This window comes from Thamnophis sirtalis, unplaced genomic scaffold (assembly GCF_051295495.1).
Source record: "Thamnophis sirtalis isolate CommonGarterSnake01/CBP01778 unplaced genomic scaffold, rThaSir2_p1.2 scaffold_4, whole genome shotgun sequence".
NCBI lineage: Eukaryota > Metazoa > Chordata > Lepidosauria > Squamata > Natricidae > Thamnophis > Thamnophis sirtalis.
Window position 1 is genome coordinate 4303163 of NW_028261384.1, and position 23838 is coordinate 4327000.

General features: G+C 46.9%; 1 protein-coding gene across 1 annotated transcript; it reads left to right on the forward strand.

The window, feature by feature from the left end:
- The first annotated feature begins 126 nt into the window (after window positions 1-126).
- Window positions 127-22948, forward strand: LOC106545170 (vasoactive intestinal polypeptide receptor). The gene is made up of 9 exons (XM_087712388.1): window positions 127-227; window positions 2667-2799; window positions 11424-11577; window positions 13042-13102; window positions 14878-14944; window positions 16874-16965; window positions 18848-18986; window positions 20279-20320; window positions 22115-22948. Exons 1-9 carry the CDS (start codon window positions 205-207, stop codon window positions 22304-22306), a joined length of 903 nt encoding a protein of 300 aa, XP_087568514.1. The 5' UTR covers window positions 127-204; the 3' UTR covers window positions 22307-22948.
- Window positions 22949-23838: the final 890 nt, after the last annotated feature.

Consider the following 23838-nt stretch of genomic DNA (forward strand, 5'->3'; position numbering starts at 1 on the left):
AGCTGACTTAACAAATGTCTCGCTTAGTGACAGAGATTTTGGGCTCTGTTGTGGTCATAAGTCAAGGACCGCCTGATTTGTCAGGACTCCACCACTCTCTCTCTCTCTCTCTCTCCCCTCCCCCAGTCGGTCATCTTCTACGGCACCGTGAAAACTGGATACACCATTGGACACAGTTTGTCTCTCATCGCTCTGTCGTTGGCTATGATGGTCCTCAGCTTCTTCAGGTAAAGGGAATCACCTGGACCCAGGCAGGTGGGGAGGGGGCACAGGCTGGGCTTCTTCACCCCCAGGTGCAGCCCTTGACTGCACAAGTGAGCCCCCAGTCTCCACCGCTAAGTTCATAAGTTATAGCAATAACCATATTTTTTCGGACTATAGGACGCACCTGTGTATAAGACGCACTAAGATTTCAAAGAGGGGGAAAAATGTTTGTCCCCCCCCGGCCCCCAAGAGTCCTCGGCAGGCTTCAGCAGAGCTGGGGGGGGAGGAAATGGCAAAAACGCCCCCATTTTTGCAAAAACAGCCCATTTTTCACAAAAACTGGGACTTCAGGAGGCCAAAAACAGGTGTATTCAGTGTAAAAGATGCAGCAACATTTTCATGCTCTTTTAGGGGGAGGAAAGGTGTGTCTTATACTCCGAAAAATACTGTAACTAGTGGAACAACTTTCCTCCAGAAGTTGTGAATGCTCCAACAGTGGAAATTTGGAGAACCATTTGTCTGAAGTGGTTGTAAGGTTTCCTGTCTAGCTATGGGGGTTGGACTAGAAGACCTCCAAGGTCCCTTCCAACTCTGTTATTCTATTCTAAGGGATTTCTAACCCCGTTTTCCTACCTTTCTCACACCATGAATCACTGCAGTATTACATCAGTGACACAGTTGTTAAGCGAGTTGGGTTCCCCATGGATTTTGCTTGCCAGAAGGTCACAAAAGGGGGTGACGGGCACACTGCGGCCGTCATAAATATGAGCCAATTGTCAAGAATCTGAATTTTTGGTTGTGCGACCACGGGAACGCTGTAAAAAATGGTTCATATTACTTTTCTCAGTGCTGATGTGTCCTTCGTCACTAAACGAATGGTTGAAAGTCGGGGACTGCCTGTAATAGTGTTTCTCAACCGTAACAACTTGAAGATATGTGGACTTTTCTAGCTGATTCTTCTTCCTCCTCCTCTCCTCCTTTTCTTTCTCCATCTTCACCTTCTCTTATCTCATTCTCCTCCTCCTTTTTCTTCCTCTCTTCCTTCTCCTCCTCTTCCTCTCCTGCTTCTCCTTCGCCTCCATCACATTCTCCTTCTTCTCCTTCTCCTTTTCGTCTCCTCCATCGCCTCCTCCTCCTCCATTCACCTTCTTTTTCGTTTCCTCCTCCTCTTTCTTCTCTTTCTCCTCCTCCATCACATTCTCTTTCTTCTCTTCCTCCATCACTTTCTCCTCCTCCTTCTCCTCCTCCTCCTCCATTTGCCTCCTCCTCCTTCTTCCTTCCTCCATCACATTCTCTTTCTTCTCCTTCTCCTTTTTCGTCTCCTCCATCGCCTCCTCCTCCTCCATTCACCTTCTTTTTCGTTTCCTCCTCCTCTTTCTTCTCTTTCTCCTCCTCCATCACATTCTCTTTCTTCTCCTTCTCTTCCTCCATCACTTTCTCCTCCTCCTTCTCCTCCTCCTCCTCCATTGCCTCCTCCTCCTTCTTCCTTCCTCCATCACATTCTCCTTTCTTCTCCTTCTCCTTTTTCGTCTCCTCCATCGCCTCTTCCTCCTCCATTCACCTTCTTTTTCGTTTCCTCCTCCTCTTTCTTCTCTTTCTCCTCCTCCATCACATTCTCTTTCTTCTCCTCTTCCTCCATCACTTTCTCCTCCTCCTTCTCCCCCTCCTCCTCCATTGCCTCCTCCTCCTTCTTCCTTCCTCCATCACATTCTCTTTCTTCTCCTTCTCCAGTACTTCTCCTTTTCTTCTCCTCCATCGCCTCCTCCTCCTCCATTCACCTTCTTCTTTTCCTCCTCCTCTTTCTTTCTCTTTCTCCTCCTCCATCACATTCTCCTCCTCTTCCTTCTCCTCCTCCTTCTTCCCCTCGTCCGTGTCCTTTGCCTCCTTCTCATCCTCCTTCTTCCCTCCTCCATCACATTCTCTTTCTTCTCCTCCACCTTCTCCTCCTCCTCTTTCTTCTTCTTCTCCTCCTCCATCACATCCTTCTCCTCATCCTTCTCCACCTCCACCTCCTCCATTGCCTCCTCCTCCTTCTTCCCCTCGTCCATGTCCTTCTTCTCCTTTTCCTCCTCTTTCTTCTCCTCCATCACATTCTCTTCTTCTCCTCTTCCTCATCTCATTCTTTCTCCTCCTTTTCCTCTTTCACTTCCTCCCCCTTTTTTCTTCTCCTTCTTCTCCTCCTCCATCATCGCCGCCTCCTCCTCCTCCTCCTCCTCCTCCTCCTCCTCCTCCTCCTCCTCCAAAATCCAGCCCCTACTACCTAGGGGATTATGGGAGTTGAAGTCCAAGGACCTTAGTACCCTTCTCGAACCTGTGTTGTCCATCAAGCCAAGTAGAAAGCCTTCTGGCTTCCTGTGCCCCTTCAGCTCTGACTCTCAGCTTCCTTCCACGTCCACCAGGGATGGTCGGAAGCACCTTCAGATATGGAGCGTTATCCCTCGTGTCCTCTTTCTCCTTTGCAGGAAGCTGCACTGCACCCGGAATTATATCCACATGCATCTATTTATGTCCTTCATCCTCCGTGCTGTGGCCGTCTTCATCAAGGATTTCATTTTGTTCGAAAACGGAGAATCGGAGTACTGCTCCACAAGCTCGGTCAGTCTCAACTCTTCTCCACTCTGCCCAACGTCCTTCCACTTTTGAATAGCAGTTAGCAATAGCAGTTAGACTTATATACCGCTTCATAGGGCTTTCAGCCCTCTCTAAGCGGTTTACAGAGTCAGCATATCGCCCCCACAGTCTGGGTCCTCATTTCACCCACCTCCGGAAGGATGGAAGGCTGAGTCAACCTTGAGCCAGTGAGATTAGAACCGCCGAACTGCAGAACTGCAGTCAGCTGAAGTAGCCTGCAGTACTGCACCCTAACCACTGCGCCACCTCGGCTCATTGAAGGCCGGTTCCCCACTCCCCATCATTTAACTAAGGGTAGTCCTTGACACATGACCGCAATTCAGCCCAAAACCTCCGTTGTTAAGTGAGTTTTCCCCCATTTTACGATCTTTCGTGCCAATTTCGTTAAGCGAATCTCCGCAGTTGTTAAGTTAGCCAGTGAATCTGGCTTCCCCCCGCCCCTCTTGACTTTGCTTGTCAGGAGGTCGCAAAAGGGGACTCTGGGACACTGCGACCGTCATAAATATGAATCAGTTGCCAGTTCTCCGAATTTTGGCCACGTGACACGGGGATTGCTGCAACGGTCCTAAGTGTGAAAGTGGTCATAAGTCACGTTTTCAGTGTTGTCGTAACTTTGAACGGTCACTAAATGAACTGTTGTAAGTCGAGGACCGCTTGTATTGTGGTTGTATCATTTTTTTTCCTGAAATACGAGGGCAATCTTTGTTTTGGAGAAGTCCCTGCCACCGTTTTCTAAAAGGTGCAGGTAGTCCTCGACTTACGACAGTTCATTTACTGACTGTTCAAAGTTACAATGGCACGGGGGGAAAAGGTGACTTGTGACGGTTTTTCACACTTACAACCGTTGCAGTATCCCTAGGATCATGTGATCATGAACAGTGTATTTCCCAAGACAAGATCTGGGAAATCAGCCAATTCTGCATTGATCCCATTCTAACAATGGACTTTTGTTCATTTTTTCGAGAGCTGCGTGCCAAAATTTCACATGCTAAAGTTGATCGTCATTGTCAGCTACCATCAATTTAACAACATTAAAGAGTGATGCCAGCCAGGCACTGGTGAAGTTCAAATTTGTTTACCACTGGTTCTCTGGGCGTGGCTTGGTGGGCGTAGCAGAGGAAGGATGCTGCAAAATCTCCATTCCCTCCCCCCACTCCAGGGGAAGGATACTGCAAAATCCCCATTCCCTCCACACTCCAGGGGAAGGATACTGCAAAATCCCCATTCCTTCCCCACTCCAGGGGAAAGAATACTGCAAAATCCCCATTCCCTTCCCACTCCAGGGGAAAGAATACTGCAAAATCCCCATTCCCCCCCCCCCCACTCCAGGGGAAGGATACTGCAAAATCTCCATTCCCTCCACACTTCAGGGGAATGATATTGTAAAAACCCTATTCCTTCCCAACTCCAGGGAAGGATACTGCAAATTCCCCTTTCCCTCCCAACTCCAGGGGAAGGATACTGCAAAATCCCCATTCCCTCCCCACTCCAGGGGAAGGATACTGCAAAATCCCCATTCCCTCCCAACTCCAGGGAAGGATACTGCAAAATCCCCATTCCCTCCCCACTCCAGGGAAGGATATTGGAAAATCCCCATTCCCTCCCCACTCCAGGGGAAGGATACTGCAAAATCCCCATTCCCTCCCAACTCCAGGGGAAAGATATTGGAAAATCCCCATTCGCTCCCCACTCTAGGGGAAGGATACTGCAAAATCCCCATTCCCTCCACACTCCAGGGGAAGGATACTGCAAAATCTCCATTCCCCTCCCCACTCCAGGGGAAAGAATACTGCAAAATCCCCATTCCCCCCCCCCCCACTCCAGGGGAAGGATACTGCAAAATCTCCATTCCCTCCCCACTCCAGGGGAAGGATACTGCAAAATCCCCATTCCCTCCACACTCCAGGGGAAGGATACTGCAAAATCCCCATTCCCTCCACACTCCAGGGGAAGGATACTGCAAAATCCCCATTCCTTCCCCACTCCAGGGGAAAGAATACTGCAAAATCCCCATTCCCTTCCCACTCCAGGGGAAAGAATACTGCAAAATCCCCATTCCCCCCCCCCACTCCAGGGGAAGGATACTGCAAAATCTCCATTCCCTCCACACTTCAGGGGAATGATATTGTAAAAACCCTATTCCTTCCCAACTCCAGGGGAAGGATACTGCAAATTCCCCTTTCCCTCCCAACTCCAGGGGAAGGATACTGCAAAATCCCCATTCCCTCCCCACTCCAGGGGAAGGATACTGCAAAATCCCCATTCCCTCCCAACTCCAGGGGAAGGATACTGCAAACCCCATTCCCTCCCCACTCCAGGGGAAGGATATTGGAAAATCCCCATTCCCTCCCCACTCCAGGGGAAGGATACTGCAAAATCCCCATTCCCTCCCAACTCCAGGGGAAAGATATTGGAAAATCCCCATTCGCTCCCCACTCTAGGGGAAGGATACTGCAAAATCCCCATTCCCTCCACACTCCAGGGGAAGGATACTGCAAAATCTCCATTCCCTCCCCACTCCAGGGGAAAGAATACTGCAAAATCCCCATTCCCCCCCCCCCACTCCAGGGGAAGGATACTGCAAAATCTCCATTCCCTCCCCACTCCAGGGGAAGGATACTGCAAAATCCCCATTCCCTCCACACTCCAGGGGAAGGATACTGCAAAATCCCCATTCCCCCCCCCCACTCCAGGGGAAGGATACTGCAAAATCTCCATTCCCTCCACACTTCAGGGGAATGATATTGTAAAAACCCTATTCCTTCCCAACTCCAGGGGAAGGATGCTGCAAAATCCCCATTCCCTCTTCACTCCAGGGGAAGGATACTGCAAAATCCCCATTCCCTCCCCACTCCAGGGGAAGGATACTGCAAAATCCCCATTCCCTCCCAACTCCAGGGGAAGGATACTGCAAAATCCCATTCCCTCCCCACTCCAGGGGAAAGATATTGGAAAATCCCCATTCGCTCCCCACTCTAGGGGAAGGATACTGTAAATTCCCATTCCCTCCCCACTCCAGGGGGAAGAATACTGCAAAATCTCCATTCCCTCCCCACTCCAGGGGAAGGATATTGAAAAATTTCCCTTCCCCCCCCACTCCAGGAGAAGGATTCTGCAAAATCCCCCTTCCCTCCCCACTCCAGGGAAAGGATACTGCAAAATCCCCATTCCCTTCCCACTCCAGGGAGAAGAATACTGCAAAATCTCCATTCCCTCCCCACACCAGGGGAAGGATACTGCAAAATCCCCATTCCCTCCCCACTCCAGGGGAAGGATACTGCAAAATCCCCATTCCCCCCCCCACTCCAGGGAAAGGATACTGCAAAATCCCCATTCCCTCCCCACTCCAGGGGAAGGATACTGCAAAATCCCCATTCCCTCCCCACTCCAGGGGAAGGATACTGCAAAATCCCCATTCCCTCCCCACTCCAGGGGAAGGATTCTGCAAAATCCCCATTTCCCCCCCCCCCCACTCCAGGGGAAGGATACTGCAAAATCTCCATTCCCTCCACACTCCAGGGGAATGATATTGTAAAAACCCTATTCCCTCCCCACTCCAGGGGAAGGATACTGCAAAATCCCCATTCCCCCCCCCACTCCAGGGAAAGGATACTGCAAAATCCCCATTCCCCCCCCCCCACTCCAGGGAAAGGATACTGCAAAATCCCCATTCCCTTCCCACTCCAGGGGAAGGATACTGCAAAATCCCCATTCCCTCCCCACTCCAGGGGAAGGATTCTGCAAAATCCCCATTCCCCCCCCCCACTCCAGGGGAAGGATACTGCAAAATCCCCATTCCCCCCCCCACTCCAGGGAAAGGATACTGCAAAATCCCCATTCCCTCCCCACTCCAGGGGAAGGATACTGCAAAATCCCCATTCCCTCCCCACTCCAGGGGAAGGATACTGCAAAATCCCCATTCCCTCCCCACTCCAGGGGAAGGATTCTGCAAAATCCCCATTTCCCCCCCCCCACTCCAGGGGAAGGATACTGCAAAATCTCCATTGCCTCCACACTCCAGGGGAATGATATTGTAAAAACCCTATTCCCTCCCCACTCCAGGGGAAGGATACTGCAAAATCCCCATTCCCTCCCCACTCCAGGGGAAGGATTCTGCAAAATCCCCATTTCCCCCCCCCCACTCCAGGGGAAGGATACTGCAAAATCTCCATTGCCTCCACACTCCAGGGGAATGATATTGTAAAAACCCTATTCCTTCCCAACTCCAGGGGGAAGAATACTGCAAAATCCCCATTCCCTCCCGACTCCAGAAAACCATTCGATCATGAAAAGATCCATTGAGTAAGCTACCCAAAATATAATTGGAGGAATATACAGTACAGGTGGTCCTCAATTTATAACTCAAATGCGCCCAAAATTTCCATTGCTAAACAAGACCGCTGTTAAGTGAATTTTGCTCCATTTTATGACCTTTTAAAGTCACCGTTGTTCAGTGAATCATACAGTTGTTCAGTGAACCTGGCTTCCCCTTTGACTTTGCTTATCAGGAGGCTCTCAAAAGGGGATCACGTGATCCCGGGAAACTGCAACCATCACGAATACGAGACGGTTGCCAAGCAACAAGATTCTAATCACAAGAAGAGGGGTGGGATTCAGCCAGTTCGGACTGGGTCAGGCGAACTGAATGCTAATTTTACATCTGGTTCCCCGAACCGGTAGTTACAAGGACTGGCTTGTCCCACCCACCCACCACCCCGCCACTCCCAGGAGTCTCCACGTGGCCCATTTTTGATGCCCGGTAAGTCCAGGGCCCGCCGGAGACTTTGGGAGTGTGAAAAACAGGTTTGCTGGAAGTTCTGAAAGTCCGGAAACTAGTTCGTTTCAGCCTCTGGCAAGCTCCCAGAGCCCAGGGGGCGCCATTCGCATGCTCCCAAAGTCTTGGGGAAAGCCTTCGGAGCCTCGGGAGGGCAGGAAACTGACCTCCCGGAAGTTCCAGAATAGCAATAGCAATAGCAATAGCAATAGTTAGACTTATATACCGCTTCATAGGGCTTTCAGCACTCTCTAAGCGGTTTACAGAGTCGGCATATTGCCCCCACAGTCTGGGTCCTCCTTTCACCCACCTCGGAAGGATGGAAGGCTGAGTCAATAGAATAGAATAGAATACTGAATAGAATAGAATAGAATACTGAATAGAATAGAATACTGAATAGAATAGAATACTGAATAGAATAGAATAGAATAGAATACTGAATATAATATAATAGAATAGAGAAGAGAACAGAGAAGAGAAAATGGGACAGGACAGGATAGGATATGATACAATGCAGAATAGAATAGGATGGGATGAGATAGCAATAGCAATAGCAGTTAGACTTATATACCGCTTCATAGAGCTTTCAGCCCTCTCTAAGCGGTTTACAGAGTCAGCATATTGGCCCCAACAACAATCCGGGTCCTCATTTCACCCACCTCGGAAGGATGGAAGGCTGAGTCAACCCTGAGCCGGTAAGATTTGAACTGCCGAACTGCAGTCAGCTGAAGTAGCCTGCAGTGCTGCATTTAACCACTGCGCCACCTCGGCTCAGTGATGGGAAAGAAAGAAAGAAAGAAAAAGGAAAGAAATAAGAAAAAAAAAAGAAGATGGGAAGAAGAAAGGAAGACAGAGAAAAAATAAGAAAGGAGGGAGGGTAGGCGGAAGGAAGGAAGGAAAGAAAGAAGGAAGACCGAGAAAAGAAAGGAGAAAGAAAAGAGGAAAAAAAGAAAGATGAAAAGAAGGAAGGAGTGAGATAAGGGATGCAGAAGGAAGGAAGGAAGGAAGGAAGGAAGGAAGGAAGGAAGGAAGGAAGGAAGGAAATCCAGGAACAAGCTCATTTCTGGACTCCAGGGCCTGAGGGAGGCCGTTTCCACCCTCCTAGAGGCTCAAGGGAAGCTTCCGGAGCCTCGGGAGGGTGAAAACACCCTTCCCACCCCACCCCATGGTGCTGGAAGCCGAGTAGGCCACACCCACCATGGCCACGCCCACCCAGCAACTGGGTCAAGAACCAATTGCTAAAAACTTTCAATCCCACCCCTGCCCACGACCACAACGAAGCTGAAACAGTCATAAGTGTGAAAAACGCTCATCAGCCAGTGTAACTTTGAATCGTCACTAAATGAACTCTTGTTCTAGAGCCGAGGTGGCGCAGTGGTTAGGGTGCAGTACTGCAGGCCACTTCAGCTGACTGTTATCTGCAGTTCAGCGGTTCTAACCTCACCGGCTCAAGGTTGACTCAGCCTTCCATCCTTCCGAGGCGGGTGAAATGAGGACCCAGACTGTGGGGGCGATATGCTGATTCTGTAAACCGCTTAGAGAGGGCTGAAAGCCCTATGAAGCGGTATATAAGTCTAACTGCTATTGCTATTGCTAAGTCAAGTACAGTTTGCAATTTCGAACGGTCACTCAATGAATATTTGCTGAATATTTGACCGGCGCAGATCAAACAGGGGCCTCCTCCTCATCCTCACCTTTTCAAATAACTAAGAATGCTCTTTCTTGATTGCCTGGTTAAATTTGCCGGTTGCAATCTTTGTGTAAAAACACATCCGGAGTGTAAAAAAAAACAAAAAAACCAGGCATTTCTAATATAAGCCAGCCGGCACAAGCTAATAAAAGCCAACTGGTGGAAAAGAATTATATATATATATATATATATATATATATATATATATATATATGTGTGTGTGTGTGTGTGTGTGTGTGTGTGTGTGTGTGTGTGTGTGTGTGTGTGTGTGTGTGTGTGTGTGTATATATATATATATATATATATATATATATATATATATATATATATATATATATATATATATATATATATATATATATATATATATATATAATTGCGTAATATTTTTTTCCCCTCCCAAATAGAAGTTTTTTCTTCTTGGTGCGTGTGAGACCAGGTTCAAGTCCTGAAGGGGAGAGTGGGAGGGGGGTAAACACACTTCAATTTTGCCGAGTCATTTTTACAATGTGTAAATACGAAGACTTCAATCTGGGTTTGTTGTTCTTACCGATCACAGAAGTATTACGCAAAGGAATACTATAAAAAAAGACAAACAGCCTTAATAACCGGTTGTTATCCAACGCTGATCCAACGCTGTTTCTTTCTCTTTTCGACTGTTGGGGGGAAAAAAAAAAACAACAAAAATGACAAAGATTGTTGCCTCCCAAACACTTTGGGGAAGGGTCTTATAAATGTTTGGCTACCCGTCACACACACACAAAATATTTTTATGTATATTTATTTGTATTCTGGTATCATTGTTGTTGTTTTTTACAAATAACGTAACGCAAGGCAACCCACGTATCCAACACATTTCCCTCCTCTTGTTTCCCACGCAACGACAACCCTGTGAGGTGGGTTGGGTAGAGAGAGAAACACGGTGAGTAGCCCAAACTCACCCAGCTGGCTTTCATGGCTGAGGTGGCACTAGAATTCACCCTCTCCTAGTGATTGGCCCAAAGTCACTCGGATGTCTTTCATAGCTAACACAGTACTAGAATTCACTCTCTCCCATTGATTGGCTCAAAGTCACCCAGATGGCGTTCATAGTTAAGGCAGTACTAGAACTCATCATCTCCTAGTGATTGACCCAAAGTCTCCCAGATGTCTTTCATAGTTAAGGCAGTACTAGAACTCACCGTCTCCTAGTGATTGACCCAAAGTCACTCAGATGTCTCTCATAGCTAAGGCAGTACTAGAATTCACTTGCTCCCATTGACTGGCTCAAAGTCACCCAGATGGCGTTCATGGCTAAAGTTGGCACTAGAACTCACTCTCTCCTAGTGATTGGCCCAAAGTCACTCGGATGTCTTTCATAGCTAAGGCAGTACTAGAATTCACTTGCTCCCATTGACTGGCTCAAAGTCACCCAGATGGCGTTCATGGCTAAAGTTGGCACTAGAACTCACTCTCTCCTAGTGATTGGCCCAAAGTCACTCGGATGTCTTTCATAGTAAAGGCGGCACTAGAATTCACTCTCTCCTATTGATTGGCTGAAAGTCACCCAGATGTCTTTCATAGTTAAGGCAGTACTAGAACTCACCGTCTCCTAGTGATTGACCCAAAGTCACCCAGATGGCTTTCATACCTAAGGCAGTACTAGAAGTCACTCTCTCCCACTGATTGGCTCAAAGTCACCCAGATGGCCTTCATGCCTAAGGCGGGACTAGAACTCACCGTCTCCCGGTGAATGGCCCAAAGTCACCCAAGTGGCTTTGATGCCCTCACTTTATTGGATGCCTCTGTAACTTCAACGGTCACTAAATGAATGGCTGTTGGTCCATTCAAGGGGCTGAATTTTGATCGGGTGACCATGGGGATGCTGCAACCAGCATGGAAAACAGTCCCAAAATCACTTTTCTTAGTGCCCTTGTCTCATGACCAAATGAACTGCCGTACATCGAGTCATAAGCCGAGGACGGCCTAGGAGCAAGTGGAGAGAATGGGTCTCTGCCATCAAAGGGCTGCTTGAGAGCCACCTGAGTTGTCGGGGAAAGTGTGTTTCTAGACACCAAATAAGTAGCCAACTCAACTTTGCAACTTGAATGCTTTAATCCAGGCTGGTTTGTTTCCCTTTTGCAGGTGGGTTGCAAAGCTGCGATGGTGTTTTTCCAGTACTGCATCATGGCTAATTTCTTCTGGCTTCTGGTCGAGGGCTTGTATCTCCACACCCTTCTGGTCATCTCCTTCTTTTCGGAGAAGAAATACTTCTGGTGGTACATCGTCATAGGCTGGGGTATTGTGACTTTCTTTCCCTACTACACAGATGCCGTTCCCACGCTTTGCCTGTTATTCTTGCGTTTATCAGTTAGTTTACTTGCATCTTTAATATTTTTATAAATAACTCAAGGTGGTGAGCATGCGTTGGATTCCTTCCTCCTCCTATTTCTCCCATCACCACCACAACAACAACAACCCTGTGCGGTAGGCTGGGCTGAGAGGGAGGGACTGGCCCAAGGTCACCCGGCTGGCTTTAGTGCCTAAGGCAGGACTAGAACTCGCGGTCACCTAGGGTTTGGTCCAAAGTCACCCAGCCGACTTTCATGGCTAAAGTAGAACTAGCAGTTCACTAGTATCATCTTTGGCGTGAAAGCCAGCTGGGTGACTTTGGCCTAATCGCTAGGAGGCCGTGAGTTCTAGCATCCCCTGAGGCACAAAATCCAGCTGGGTAATTCTAGGCCAATCTTTCTTTTCCCTCCCCTTTTCCCTCTTCTTCTTCTCTTCTTTCATGCTTTCATTCTTTTTTCCTTTCCTTTTCCTTGACCTCCTACTCTTCTTTCTTTCTTTCCTTCTTTCCTTTCTTCCTTCCTTTCCTCTCTTCCTTTCTTCTTTCATTACTTTTTTCTTTCCTTTCTTCCCTTCACCGCCTGTTCTTTCTTTCTTTTTTTCTTTCTTTCTTTCTTTTCCCTCCCTTTCCCCTTCTTCTTTTCTTCTTCTTTCATTCTTTTTTCTTTCCTTTTCTTTTCCTTCACCTCCTGCTCTTCTTTCTTCTTTCTTTCCTTTCTTCCTTCCTTTCCCCTCTTTTCTTCTTTTCTTCTTTCATTCTTTTCTTATTTCCTTTCTTTTCCCTTGACCTCCTGCTCTTCTTTCTTTCCTTTCTTCCTTCCATTCCCTCTCCTTCCCCTTCTCCTCTTTTCTTCTTTCATTCTTTCTTTTTGTCTTTCCTTTCTTCCCTTCATCTCCTGCTCTTTCTTTCTTTTCCCTCCCCTTCCCCCTCTTCTTTTCTTCTTTCATTCTTTTTTCTTTTCCTTTCCTTCACCTCCTACTCTTCTTTCTTCTTTCTTTCCTTTCTTCCTTCCTTTCCCCTTTTCTTCTTTTCTTCTTTCATTTCTTTTTTCTTTCCTTTCTTCCCTTCACCTCCTGCTCTTCTTTCTTTCTTTCTTTCTTTCTTTCTTTCTTTCTTTCTTTCTTTCTTTCTTTCTTTCTTTCTTTCTTTCTTTCCCTTTCATTTTTATTTGATTAAATTTCTACGCCACACTTCTCACTATGAAGCAGCCCTGGGCAGCTTAAAATGCCATGAATAGCATGCCTTCCCCATAATAATATTCAAAGTGGTGTCCAGCAAGCAAAATAACTTTTTCCTGCTAATTCGGCACATCCGACTGTGTGTGTGTTCTCTGCCCTTGTTGTTCTGCCTTGTGCACCGTTTTGAGGTTGTGCAATTAAAAACAGTGACAAATCCTTCATTCTCTGTTGTCAGGTGCGCCGATGGTGTTCATTTTGGCTTGGACCATCACAAGGATTTACTTTGAAAATACGGGGTGAGCATGAATCTCAGTTCCGCTTTTATCCAGATGAAAAGGCCCATGCGATGCTTTGAAGGGGGCTGTTTGGGTAGTCCTTGACTTACGACTGTCCTTGAGCTTGCAACAATGGTCAGGAGTCGGTGGGGCACAGCCTTTTCAAGCAGCATGGCCTTTTGGAGAGTTTAGATCCTTAAGCATCTGACTCAGACCTCGACCTTCCATGTTCACCGGAGAAGACAGGGAAAATTCTTGCATTTACTTATTGCAGGTAGTCCTCGACTTACAACCAATTGTTTAATGACTGTTCAGAGTTACAACCTGGCTGGCTTCCCCAAGCTACTTATAATCCAGGTTCAAATCCTGAAGTCCCTCTGCCTCTTGTGGCCACATGATCAACTTCCTTCCTTCCTTCCTTCCCTCCTTCCTTCCTTCCGCATCCCCTCTCTCCCTCCTTCCTTCTTTTCATCTTTCTTTTTTTCTCTTTTCTTTCTCCTTTCTTTTCTCGGTCTTCCTTCTTTCTTTCTTCTTTCTTTTCTCTTTCTTCCTTTTTTCATCATTCCTCCTTTTTTTCTTTTTTCTATCTTCCTTCTTTCCTTCCTTCCGCCTCACTTCCCTCCCTCCTTTCCTATTTTTTCTCTGTCTTCCTTTCTTCTTTCCATCTTCTTTTTTTCTTATTTCTTTTTTCTTTCTTCCTTTTCCATCATTCTTCCTTTTTTCTTTTTTCTATCTTCCTTTCCTTCCTTCCTTCCACCTCCCCTCCCTCTCCCTTTCTTATTTTTCTCTGTCTTCCTTTCTTTTTTCCATCTTCTTTCTTTCTTCTTTCTTTTGTTTCTTCCTTTTTCCATCATTCTTTCTTTTTTCTTTTTTCTATCTTCCTTCTTTCCTTCCTTCCTTCCTTCCACCTCCCCTCCCTCCTTTCTTATTTTTTCTCTGCCTTTCTTCTTTCCATCTTCTTTCTTTCTTATTTCTTTTCTGTTTCTTCCTTTTTCTATCCTGCTTCTTTTTTTCTTTTTTCTATCTTCCTTTTCTTCATGCCTTATTTATTTATTTTTCTTTCTTTCTCCTTCCCTCCTTCCTTCCATCCCTTCTCCTTCTCCTTTCTTCTATTTTTCCTTCCTGCCTGCCTTCCCTCCCTCTTCCTCCTCCTTTCTTCTACTCCACCCTTCCCTCGCTCCCCCATTTATTTATTTACTCCATTTTCTTTCTTTTTTTCAATTATTTTATTACATTTATATGTCCCCCGTCTCACTATCAAGCAACTTTGCACAGCTTAAAATGTCAAAAACAGCAGCATAATACAATCAAAATATTAAAAACATAAAACATTGGTGCAGTAAAAGTGGAAAGGTTAAAATATTCATTTATAGCTATTTTGAGCCTCCCACAACCACATTTTATGACTTTTTCTTTTTCTTTCTTTTTTTGCTGGAAACCACTTATTTCCAATTTCTGGGAGAAACTTGCCCAATGGGAATATTTAATGATGACTGCAGCAGCAGTCTCTGAACAAATCCAGCATTGACTTAACAAGCATGTTCGCTATGTAGAAAAAGGTTGGGGAACTGGCCACGGTTGTGTGATGACCCGTTTAACGACCAACACAAGTTATAGGTTCCATTCTGGTCATAACTCGAGGACTATGTGTGTAGCCTGCACTTGGGAGGGCTTCTGGGGCATTCTGGTTCATGTATTTTATTGGTGTCATTTTAATCGAAGTCATTTTTTCCCCCCTGTTGGCTTCCTCTGTATAAACCTAGAAAGTTTCATCTAATTTAAGAATTTCTTTTCAGTTGCTGGGATGTAATCGAATCTCCGTACTGGTGGATTATCAAAGCTCCCATCTTGGTTTCTATACTGGTAAGATATCTACGTGGTTTTCGATTTCTTTCACGGTCTAAAATAGGGGTCTCCAAACTTATCAAGGCTTGTGGACTTCAACTGGCTGAGGAATTCTGGGAGTTGAAGTCCACAAGTCTTAAAGCGGCTGAGGAATTCTGGGAGTTGAAGTCCACAAGTCTTAAAGTTGGCTGGGGAATTCTGGGAGTTGAAGTCCACAAGTCTTAAAGCGGCTGAGGAATTCTGGGAGTTGAAGTCCACAAGTCTTAAAGTTGGCTGGGTAATTCTGGGAGTTGAAGTCCACAAGTCTTAAAGCGGCTGAGGAATTCTGGGAGTTGAAGTCCACAAGTCTTAAAGTGGCTGAGGAATTCTGGGATTTGAAGTCCACAAGTCTTAAAGTGGCGGAGGAATTCTGGGAGTTGAAGTCCATAAGTCTTAAAGTTGGCTGGGGAATTCTGGGAGTTGAAGTCCACAAGTCTTAAAGTGGCTGAGGAATTCTGGGAGTTGAAGTCCACAAGTCTTAAAGTGGCCAGGTTTGAAGGCTCCTGATCTGAATATATTGAAACGGCCTCCTGTCGTCTCTGTGGTTTGATTCTGTGTAAATAAGGGACACTCTTAAGAGGCTCAGTGGCTAACCTCAAACTTCAATTGCTAAGCACGACAGTCGTTAAGTGATTTTTGCCCGTTTTATGACCTTTCTTACCAATGTTGTTAAGTGAATCATCACAGTTGTTAAGTTAGTCACGTGAGTTGAAACTGAGCCCAAAGATAAATCGTATAAGAGACAAATACGTGGTACAGCCTATTTCTTGAATTACAATGTTCATTTAGTGCCTGTTCAAACTTACAACGGTATTAAAAAAAAGCAACATATCCTCACACTTACGACCATAGCAACACCTCTTATGTCACACGATCAAAAGTCGGGCTCTTAGCAACTAGCATGTATTTAAGACATTTGAACCGTCCCAGGGTTATATGATCACCCCTTGGTGATTTTTCCAGCTGGCTTCGGACTAGCAAAGTCGACGGTGGAAGTTGGATTCGCTTAACGACTGCCAGATTCACTTAATTGTAGTGACTCCTTGATGACCATGGCACAAAATGGTTTAAGATCAGGTGCAACCCACTTAACAGCCGGCTTGCTTAGCAACTGGGGATACTGCTGGTCGTAAGTTGAGGACTGTCTGTACAAGGCCAGCTATCTCTATGTCATATTGCCTGTTGTTCTGAAAAATGTCTCAGGAATAGATGATCGATAACCATGTTGCTCCATGGATTTTGTCTTCTGCACAACAAGTAGTTGTGCAGAAAATGTAATAAATCCAATCCAATCCAAGTATTCTGACCGAAGCTTCCCGAGAGCCTGAAGACCTCCTTGTTCCGACAAAAAAAACCTTTTATTAATTGGCTGTGAATTCTGCTCATTCACATCCAGCAAAGTCTTTCAAGGGAGGATTTACAGTCACAGACCTTATCTGGCTTGGAGAGCTGCCAGGCCGATCTCTGCAGAGCTTGGCAAGGAGTCTCAGAGAGTCAGGAACCAATTAAACGAACTAATTGTCTCCTGTAAACTCCACTCCCCTTGCTCCTTTTTTATTCCCTCTGGGAGGGGCCATTCACCGTCCACCTGTGGCCTTACTCCCGAGTCGACCCCTGTTCTTTAGATATTCCCTTTGTCTGGCAGCTCTGCCCGTGCACACACTGGGAACAGGCTCCAGCTGTTCTTCTGCCTCACTGATATCTGATTCTGAAGGCAACTGATAACTGTCGGACGGCCCTGGCCCCCTCTCTGCCTCCGACACAGAGCCCTCCTCAGAGCCTTCCCCAGACTCCAGGACTGGCCCATCTTCCTCCCCAACCTTCCCACTGTCCGAATCTGCTGCCAGCTCCACTGGTGGGCCATAACAACAAGGAATTTTAATGCCCTTTTTTAAATATGTTCAACAGGTCAACTTTGTGCTCTTTATACGCATTATCCGGATCTTGGTTCAGAAGCTTCACTCTCCGGATGTCGGGCGAAATGAAACAAGCCAATATTCGTAAGTTCGGGCGAATTGCATTGGAGGTTCTCCTGAAGTTGTTTGACCCCATGAATTGTCCTGAATTGGCCTCCTGGATCCGATTCAGGATCAGAGACCTCTGCGAGGGGAGGGGGGTCGTTATATCCAAGAAATGGTGGGTGCAGTCAGGCCATTAAGCTCCACCCTGTTTTCATGTGTATTTTAGGTAAGTCCTTGAGTTATGACCACAATGGAGCCCCAACATTTCCTCTACTAACTTGTTTCACGTAGTTATTGAGTTCCTTTGATCTTCCTTGCCACAGCTGTTAAGTGAATCACTTCAGTTGTTGAGTTAGTCACATGGCTGTTAAGTGAATCACTTCACTTTTTGAGTTAGTCACTCGGTTGTCAAGTGAATCGCTTCAGTTGTTGAGATAGTCACACGGTTGTTAAGTGAATCACTTCAGTTGTTATGTTAGTCCCATGGCTGTTAAGTGAATCACTTCACTTTTTGAGTTAGTCACTCGGTTGTTAAGTGAATCGCTTCAGTTGTTGAGATAGTCACATGGTTGTTAAGTGAATCACTTCAGTTGTTATGTTAGTCACATGGCTGTTAAGTGAATGTGGCTTCCGGTTTGCAAAAGGAGATCATTACACACAGAGAGAGCGACGCAATCACACACACACACACACACACACACATATACACACAGGGATACAGTGACCGTCATAGAATATGTGACAGTTGCCTGAATTTTGATCATGAGATCATGGGGATGGTGTCAGGACTGGAACTCCCTGTCTCCTGGTGATTGGCCCAAAGACACCCAGTCCCTTTCATGGCTAAGGCGGGACTAGAACTCCCCATCTCCTGGTTTCTGGTGCCTTTACCAGTAGGCCAAATAGTTAAGGCTTAAAATGACTTCCGGGACATGAATGTCTCATCTGAGTGAGTCCAAGATCAAATGGTTTGTCATTATCGGGCCTCCTGCTTCAGCGGCAGGTTGAACTAGCCCAGGGGTCACCGACCTTTCGGACGTCAGGGACCACTAAATTCATGATTTTAAATCCCGCGGACCACTAATAGGATCTGCCTAATGACTGCCTAGGTGGGAGTGGCAAGATGGTCATGTGACTGGGTAGGTGTGGCCAACTTGATGTCACTTAATGTGGAGGGATGCCTTGACGGCCTCTACTTCCCCGTCCCCTCTCCTCCCAGCCACTCCTCACCTGAGCCTACCCGGGCTCCTTAGGGCCCCAAGAGGAAGCCGTTGCTGGAGCTAAGCAGCCCCCAGGAGAAAGAGTTGGCGAAACAGCTCAGTTCAAATTGGAGCTGACCGAGAAGGAGGCTCAGCAGAAGCGCCTCACTGAGGACTAGGAGCATGGGCTTTCCAAGCAGAGGGAAGACCTGCGGGAGTGCATGGCCAGGTGCCGGCGCCTGGAGGCTGAGTGGGCTGAGATGGTCAGCCAGTTCCAGGCCATGATACAGTCCCACCTAACCCTAACCCTCCAGCTCTTCACCACCAGCGGCTCTTCCCTCCAGCCTTCACCCAAAGCCCCCCACCAGGAGGCCAAAGCAGACCCCAAATCAGAATTTCTGCCCCTCTTCGACTCCCACAAAAAGACCCCAAAAGGGGGAGACTCTTTAGCAACACAAGTGTTCATTGCACGTATCCATCCCAGGGGGTTGTAGTTTGAGGACCCACTGATTTAGTGCAATATAAAAAATGGAAATAATTTTTCCGCGGACATTTTCTCATGGACCACCAGTGATCCATGGACCATCAGTTGGTGACCACTGGACTAGAAGACTTCCAAGGTCCCTTCTGACTCTGCTGTTCTGTGCTTGCTAAACTACAAAATCCACTCCTAGCACTGATAATCTCCCTGTCTCCTTGTCCCCCATTCCTCTCTTTTCCAGGAGGCTAGCCAAATCCACTCTTCTCCTGATCCCTCTCTTCGGTATCCACTACACCATATTTGCCTTTTTTCCGGACTCGGTCAAGAAGGAAGTGATGTACGTCAAACTGGTCTTCGAACTTATTGTCGGTTCCTTCCAGGTGAGCCTTCTGTCACTTCCAACCACCAGGGGTTTCCCAAACTCGGTGACTTTAAGACTCGTGGACTTCAATTCCCAGAATTCCTCAGCCAGATTGTGGACTTCAGCTCCCAGAAGTAGCTGTGCTGGCTGGGGGAATTCTGGGACTTAAAGTTGCCAAGGTTGAATGTCAACTTGCCACTACTTGCCAAGCCCTATAGGAATCCTTTCCTAGAATACTCAGAATGTCAAAAAGAGTTTGGGGTTAAGGGGGGGTGGGTGGTATTTAATGGCTGGAGAGTGTCAACCATAGAAATGCCTCTCAAGAAAAAGTGGGGGGGGGAGGGAGAGAAAGAAGGAAGGAAGGAAGGGTGAAGAAAGAAAAGGGAAGAAAGAAAGAAAGAAAGAAAGAAAGAAAGAAAGAAAGGAAAGAAGGAAGGAAGGAAGGAAAGAAGGAAGGAAGGAAGGAAGGAAGGAAGGAAGGAAGGAAGGAAGGAAGGAAGAAAAAGGAATTGAGGGAAGAAGGGATGGGGGATAGACAATGAAGGGAGGGAGGGAGGAAAAGGAAGGAAGAGGGAAGAAAGAAAAGGAAAGAAGGAAGAAGGAAGAAAAAAGAAGGGAGGGAGGAAAGGCGAGGGAGGAAAGAGGGAAGGAAAAGGGAAGAAAGAAAAAGGAAGAAGAAAGAAGGGAAGAAGGAAGGAAAAAGAAGGGAGGGAGGAAAGATAAGGAAGGGAGGGAGAGAGGGAGGGAGGGAGGAAAGAAAAGGAAGGAAGAGTGAAGAAAGAAAAGAGAAGAAGAAGGAAGGAAAGAAAGAATAAGAAAGGAAGGAAGAAAAGGGAAGGGGGGAAGGGAGGGAGGAAAGAAAAGGGAGGAAGAAAGAAAGGAAGGAAAGAAGAAAAAGGAAGGGAGGGAAGAAGGGAAGGAGGAAAGACAAGGAAAGAAGCGAGAAGGAAGAAAAGAGAAGAAAAAGAAAGAAAAGAAACAAAGGAAAGATAAGAGGAAGAGACCAAGGGAGGAAAAAAGGGAGGGAGGGAATAGGGTTCCAGCTTCCAGCATTGATTATATTATGTAGTTGGGTCATGAAACGCCTGCGGGGGAAAACTACCAACCTCATCCCCAAGAACCTAACAGTCGTCCTCCTCCTAAACCCTTCCAGCCCTGAAGACGTTCCCTAGCTGGGTCACAAAACGCCTGCCAGGGTGCTCCAGGGACCCCCCGCAGAATGCGCATTCACGATGCTCTGCCCAGGGCATTCTGCGCAGAGTCTGCCTGGTTGAAATCCTTCCCTTCTTTTTTTCCCATTCTCTCCTCCAGGGCTTCGTAGTCGCGGTGTTGTATTGCTTCGTCAACGGGGAGGTAAGACGTCAGAAGGGCTGGGGGGGGGGTGGTATTCGGCTTCTGAAGTTAATCATTTCCCCCCCCCCAGTTTTTGGTTCCCCCACCAGTTAATGCATAGATTAAATTTAATTACATTTGCTTTTTAATTTTGCAAGGTCAACGGGGCCTTTTAATGAAGCGGCTGGCGAGATTCCCATTACAAAAAGGCAGCGAGAGTTTCTGCAATAAGCCAGGAAACCTGGCCAGGGGGTGCATAGCCTGATCTGAATAATTATAAAGCAATCTCTCTCCAATAACCGCCTAAGATAAATCTAGGATCCTGGAACGGTTTTATATTTTTTTTTTTTTTTTTAATTACGCCTCAGTTTTTAATGCAAAGTGGCTCTGATTAAATTTGAGTTTCCAAATTAGTCCCGTCAAACACTGAAGCCCCAACAACAAAATGCATCCTGAAAATAGAAATTGCCTCTGACCTTGGTCTGCAAATTGCACGGATGTGGGAAGTCCTTGACTTCCAACAGTTCATGCAGTAGCCATTGGAAGTTAGGTAAGTTAGGCTCCCCTTGCACACATGTGCTAGTCGTTCGCGACTCTAGGGGGCAGCGCTCACCTCTATTTCAAAGCTGTAGAGCCAGCGCTGTCCGAAGACGTCTCCGTGGTCATGTGGCCGGCATGACTAAACGCCGAAGGCGCACGGAACGCTGTTCCCTTCCCACCAAAGGTGGTTCCTATTTTTCTACTTGCATTTCATTACGTGCTTTCGAACTGCTAGGTTGGCAGAAGCTGGGACAAGTCCCGGGAGCTCACTCTGTTACGCAGCACTAGGGATTCGAACCGCCGAACTGCTGACTTTTCTGATCGACAAGCTCAACGTTCTAGCCACTGAGCCACCGCATTATAATGATGCCAAAAAAAGTGACTTATGACCGTTTTTTCACACTTACAACCATCGCAGCATTCCCCCCCCCACCGTCATGGGATCAAATTCAGATGCTTGGCAACTGACTCGTATTTGTGACAGTTGCAGTGTTCCTGGGTCACGTGATCACATTTTGTGACGTTCCAAAAAGCAAATTCAATGGGGAAGCCGCACTCACTTAACAGCCGGGTGACTCACTTAACAACTGTGGTGATTCACTTAACAGCTGTGGCAAGAAAGGCCGTAAAACAGGGTGAAATTCACTCAAACACGTCTCACTTAACAACAGAAATTTAGGCTCAATTGTGGCCCTAAGCCGAGGATTACCTGTGTGAAATTTGGCCACTGGCAACTGGTTCATATTTATGACGGTTGCAGAGTCCCACGGTCACATGATCCCCTTTTGCGACTATCTTGACAAGCAAAGTCAACGGGCAAGCCAGATTCACTTAATGACCCCGTGACTAACTTAACAACTGCAGCGATTCACTTAACAACGTTGGCAAGAAAGATCGAGAAAAGGGGGCAAAATTCGCTTATTTGTCTTGCTTAGCCACAGAAATTTGGGACTTCCGTTGTAGTTATAGGTTGAGGTCAGGTGGTCCTCGGTTTATGAATGCCACTCAATGATGGATTTTTCCCCCAGTTTATGCCACACGTCCCCGCGACACTGCAGCGGTCATAAATATGAGCCAATATTGATCACCGGACCATGGGGATCCCACAATGGTCGTAAGTGCAAAAAGACATTCCTAGGCCACTTTTTTCTCCGCCGTCGTAACTTCGAACTTTCATTAAACAAACAGTTGTAAGTCGAGGACTAACCTGAAATGTGTTTCTCTCTCTCTCTCTCTCTCTCTCTCTCCCCCTGTGCCTCTCTTCCCCCGTCTCAGGTCCAGTCCGAAATGAAACGTAAATGGCGTCGGTGGCACCTGGAACGCTTCCTCGGTTCCGACATGAAGTATCACCACCCGTCTGTCGGAAGCACCGGCACCAATTTCACCACCCAGATCTCGATGGAGGCCACCTGCAGCCCCAAATCTCAGCGCAGCTCCACTTTCCAAGCCGAGAAATCTCTGGTTTGAGACCCACGGAGGCCGAAGACGATGCCTGGCAAAAAAGCTGCAAGCAACAGGATTTGGGATTATTCAAGTATTTGGCATTATTATTATCATTATCATCACCATTATCCTCATTATTATTATTATTATTATTATTAAAGCCTCTTTTTTTTTTTTGCAAGCAGAACTGGGGGGGGTGCGCAGAGGACTCTGAATAAGAGAGATTAAGTCTGGACAAATCCCTCTTCCTTTTTTTCTGAGCTGGAATCGGTTTTGAAGGTGGAGACAGCCCAGGTTTTTTTTCCGTCTGGCTGGGATGGACAGGAAGGAATGGAAGAACTCAGCTGTGAAAAACAGAATTGTTTCACTGATGACGGGGCCGACTTGGGTCATGAAACGTCTGGAAGAAAACCACCAAGCTCAGAGAGGACCAAGGACCCCACAGTCCTCTTCTTCATTTTCCTTCTCCTCCTCCTCCTCCTCCTCCTCCTCCTCCTCCTCCTCCTCCTCCTCCTCCTCCTCCTCCTCCTCCTCCTCCTCCTCCTCCTCCTCCTCTCTGCAACCCCCCCTCCCTTCTAGCCCTGCTGATGTTAACCAGTTGGGTCATGAAACATCTGCAAGAAAGCCACCAAGCTCAGAGTGCACCAAGGACCCTACAGTTGTTGTTGTTGTCTTTCCTCCTCCTCCCTCCTCCTCCCTCCTCCTCCTCCTCCCTCCCTCCTCCTTCTTGTTCTTCTTCCTTCTTCCTCCTCCTCCTTTCTTCTTCTTCTTCTTTCCCCCCTTTTTTCTTTTCAAACCCCTTTCCTCTCTAGTCCCAATGATGTTGCCTTGTTCTTGTTCTTCTTCTTTCTTCTTCTTCCTTCTTCCTTCTTCCTTCTTCCTCCTCCTCCTCCTCCTCCTCCTTCTTCTTCCTTCTTCCTTCTTCCTCCTCCTCCTCCTTTCTTCTTCTTCTTCCTCCCCTTTTTTCTTTTCAAACCCCTTTCCTCTCTAGTCCCAATGATGTTGCCTTGTTCTTCTTCTTCTTCTTCCTTCTTCTTCTTCCTTCTTCTTCTTCCTCCTCCTCCTCCTCCCTTCTTCTTCTTCCTTCTTCCTTCTTCCTCCTCCTTTCTTCTTCTTCTTCCTCCCCTTTTTTCTTTTCAAACCCCTTTCCTCTCTAGTCCCAATGATGTTGCCTTGTTCTTGTTCTTCTTTTCTTCTTCTTCCTTCTTCCTCTTCCTCCTCCTCCTTCCTTCTTCTTCTTCCTTCTTCTTCTTCCTCCTCCTCCTCCTTTCTTCTTCTTCTTCTTCTTCCTCCCCTTTTTTCTTTTCAAACCCCTCTCCTCTCTAGTCCCAATGATGTTGCCTAGTTGGGGAACATCATCATGTCGTGCAACATCTTGAAAGTAACCAAGGTCGGAGAGCACCAAGGACCTCACAGTCCTCCTCCTCTTCCCATTCCTCTTTTTCCTCCTCCTTCCTCATTCCCCCCTTTTTTTCTTGCCCTTCATGTACAAACCCCACATTCCATTTCTAGCCCTGATGATGTTCCCTAGTTGGGTCATGAAACATCTGCTAGGC

Coding starts and splice junctions, on each gene's coding strand:
- LOC106545170 (XM_087712388.1), top strand. CDS start 205: ATGATGGTCCTCAGCTTCTTCAG. Junction 11,578..13,041: donor GTACATCGTCATAGGCTGGG/GTATTGTGACTT, acceptor CTCTGTTGTCAG/GTGCGCCGATGGTGTTCATT. Junction 20,321..22,114: donor ATTGCTTCGTCAACGGGGAG/GTAAGACGTCAG, acceptor CCCCCGTCTCAG/GTCCAGTCCGAAATGAAACG.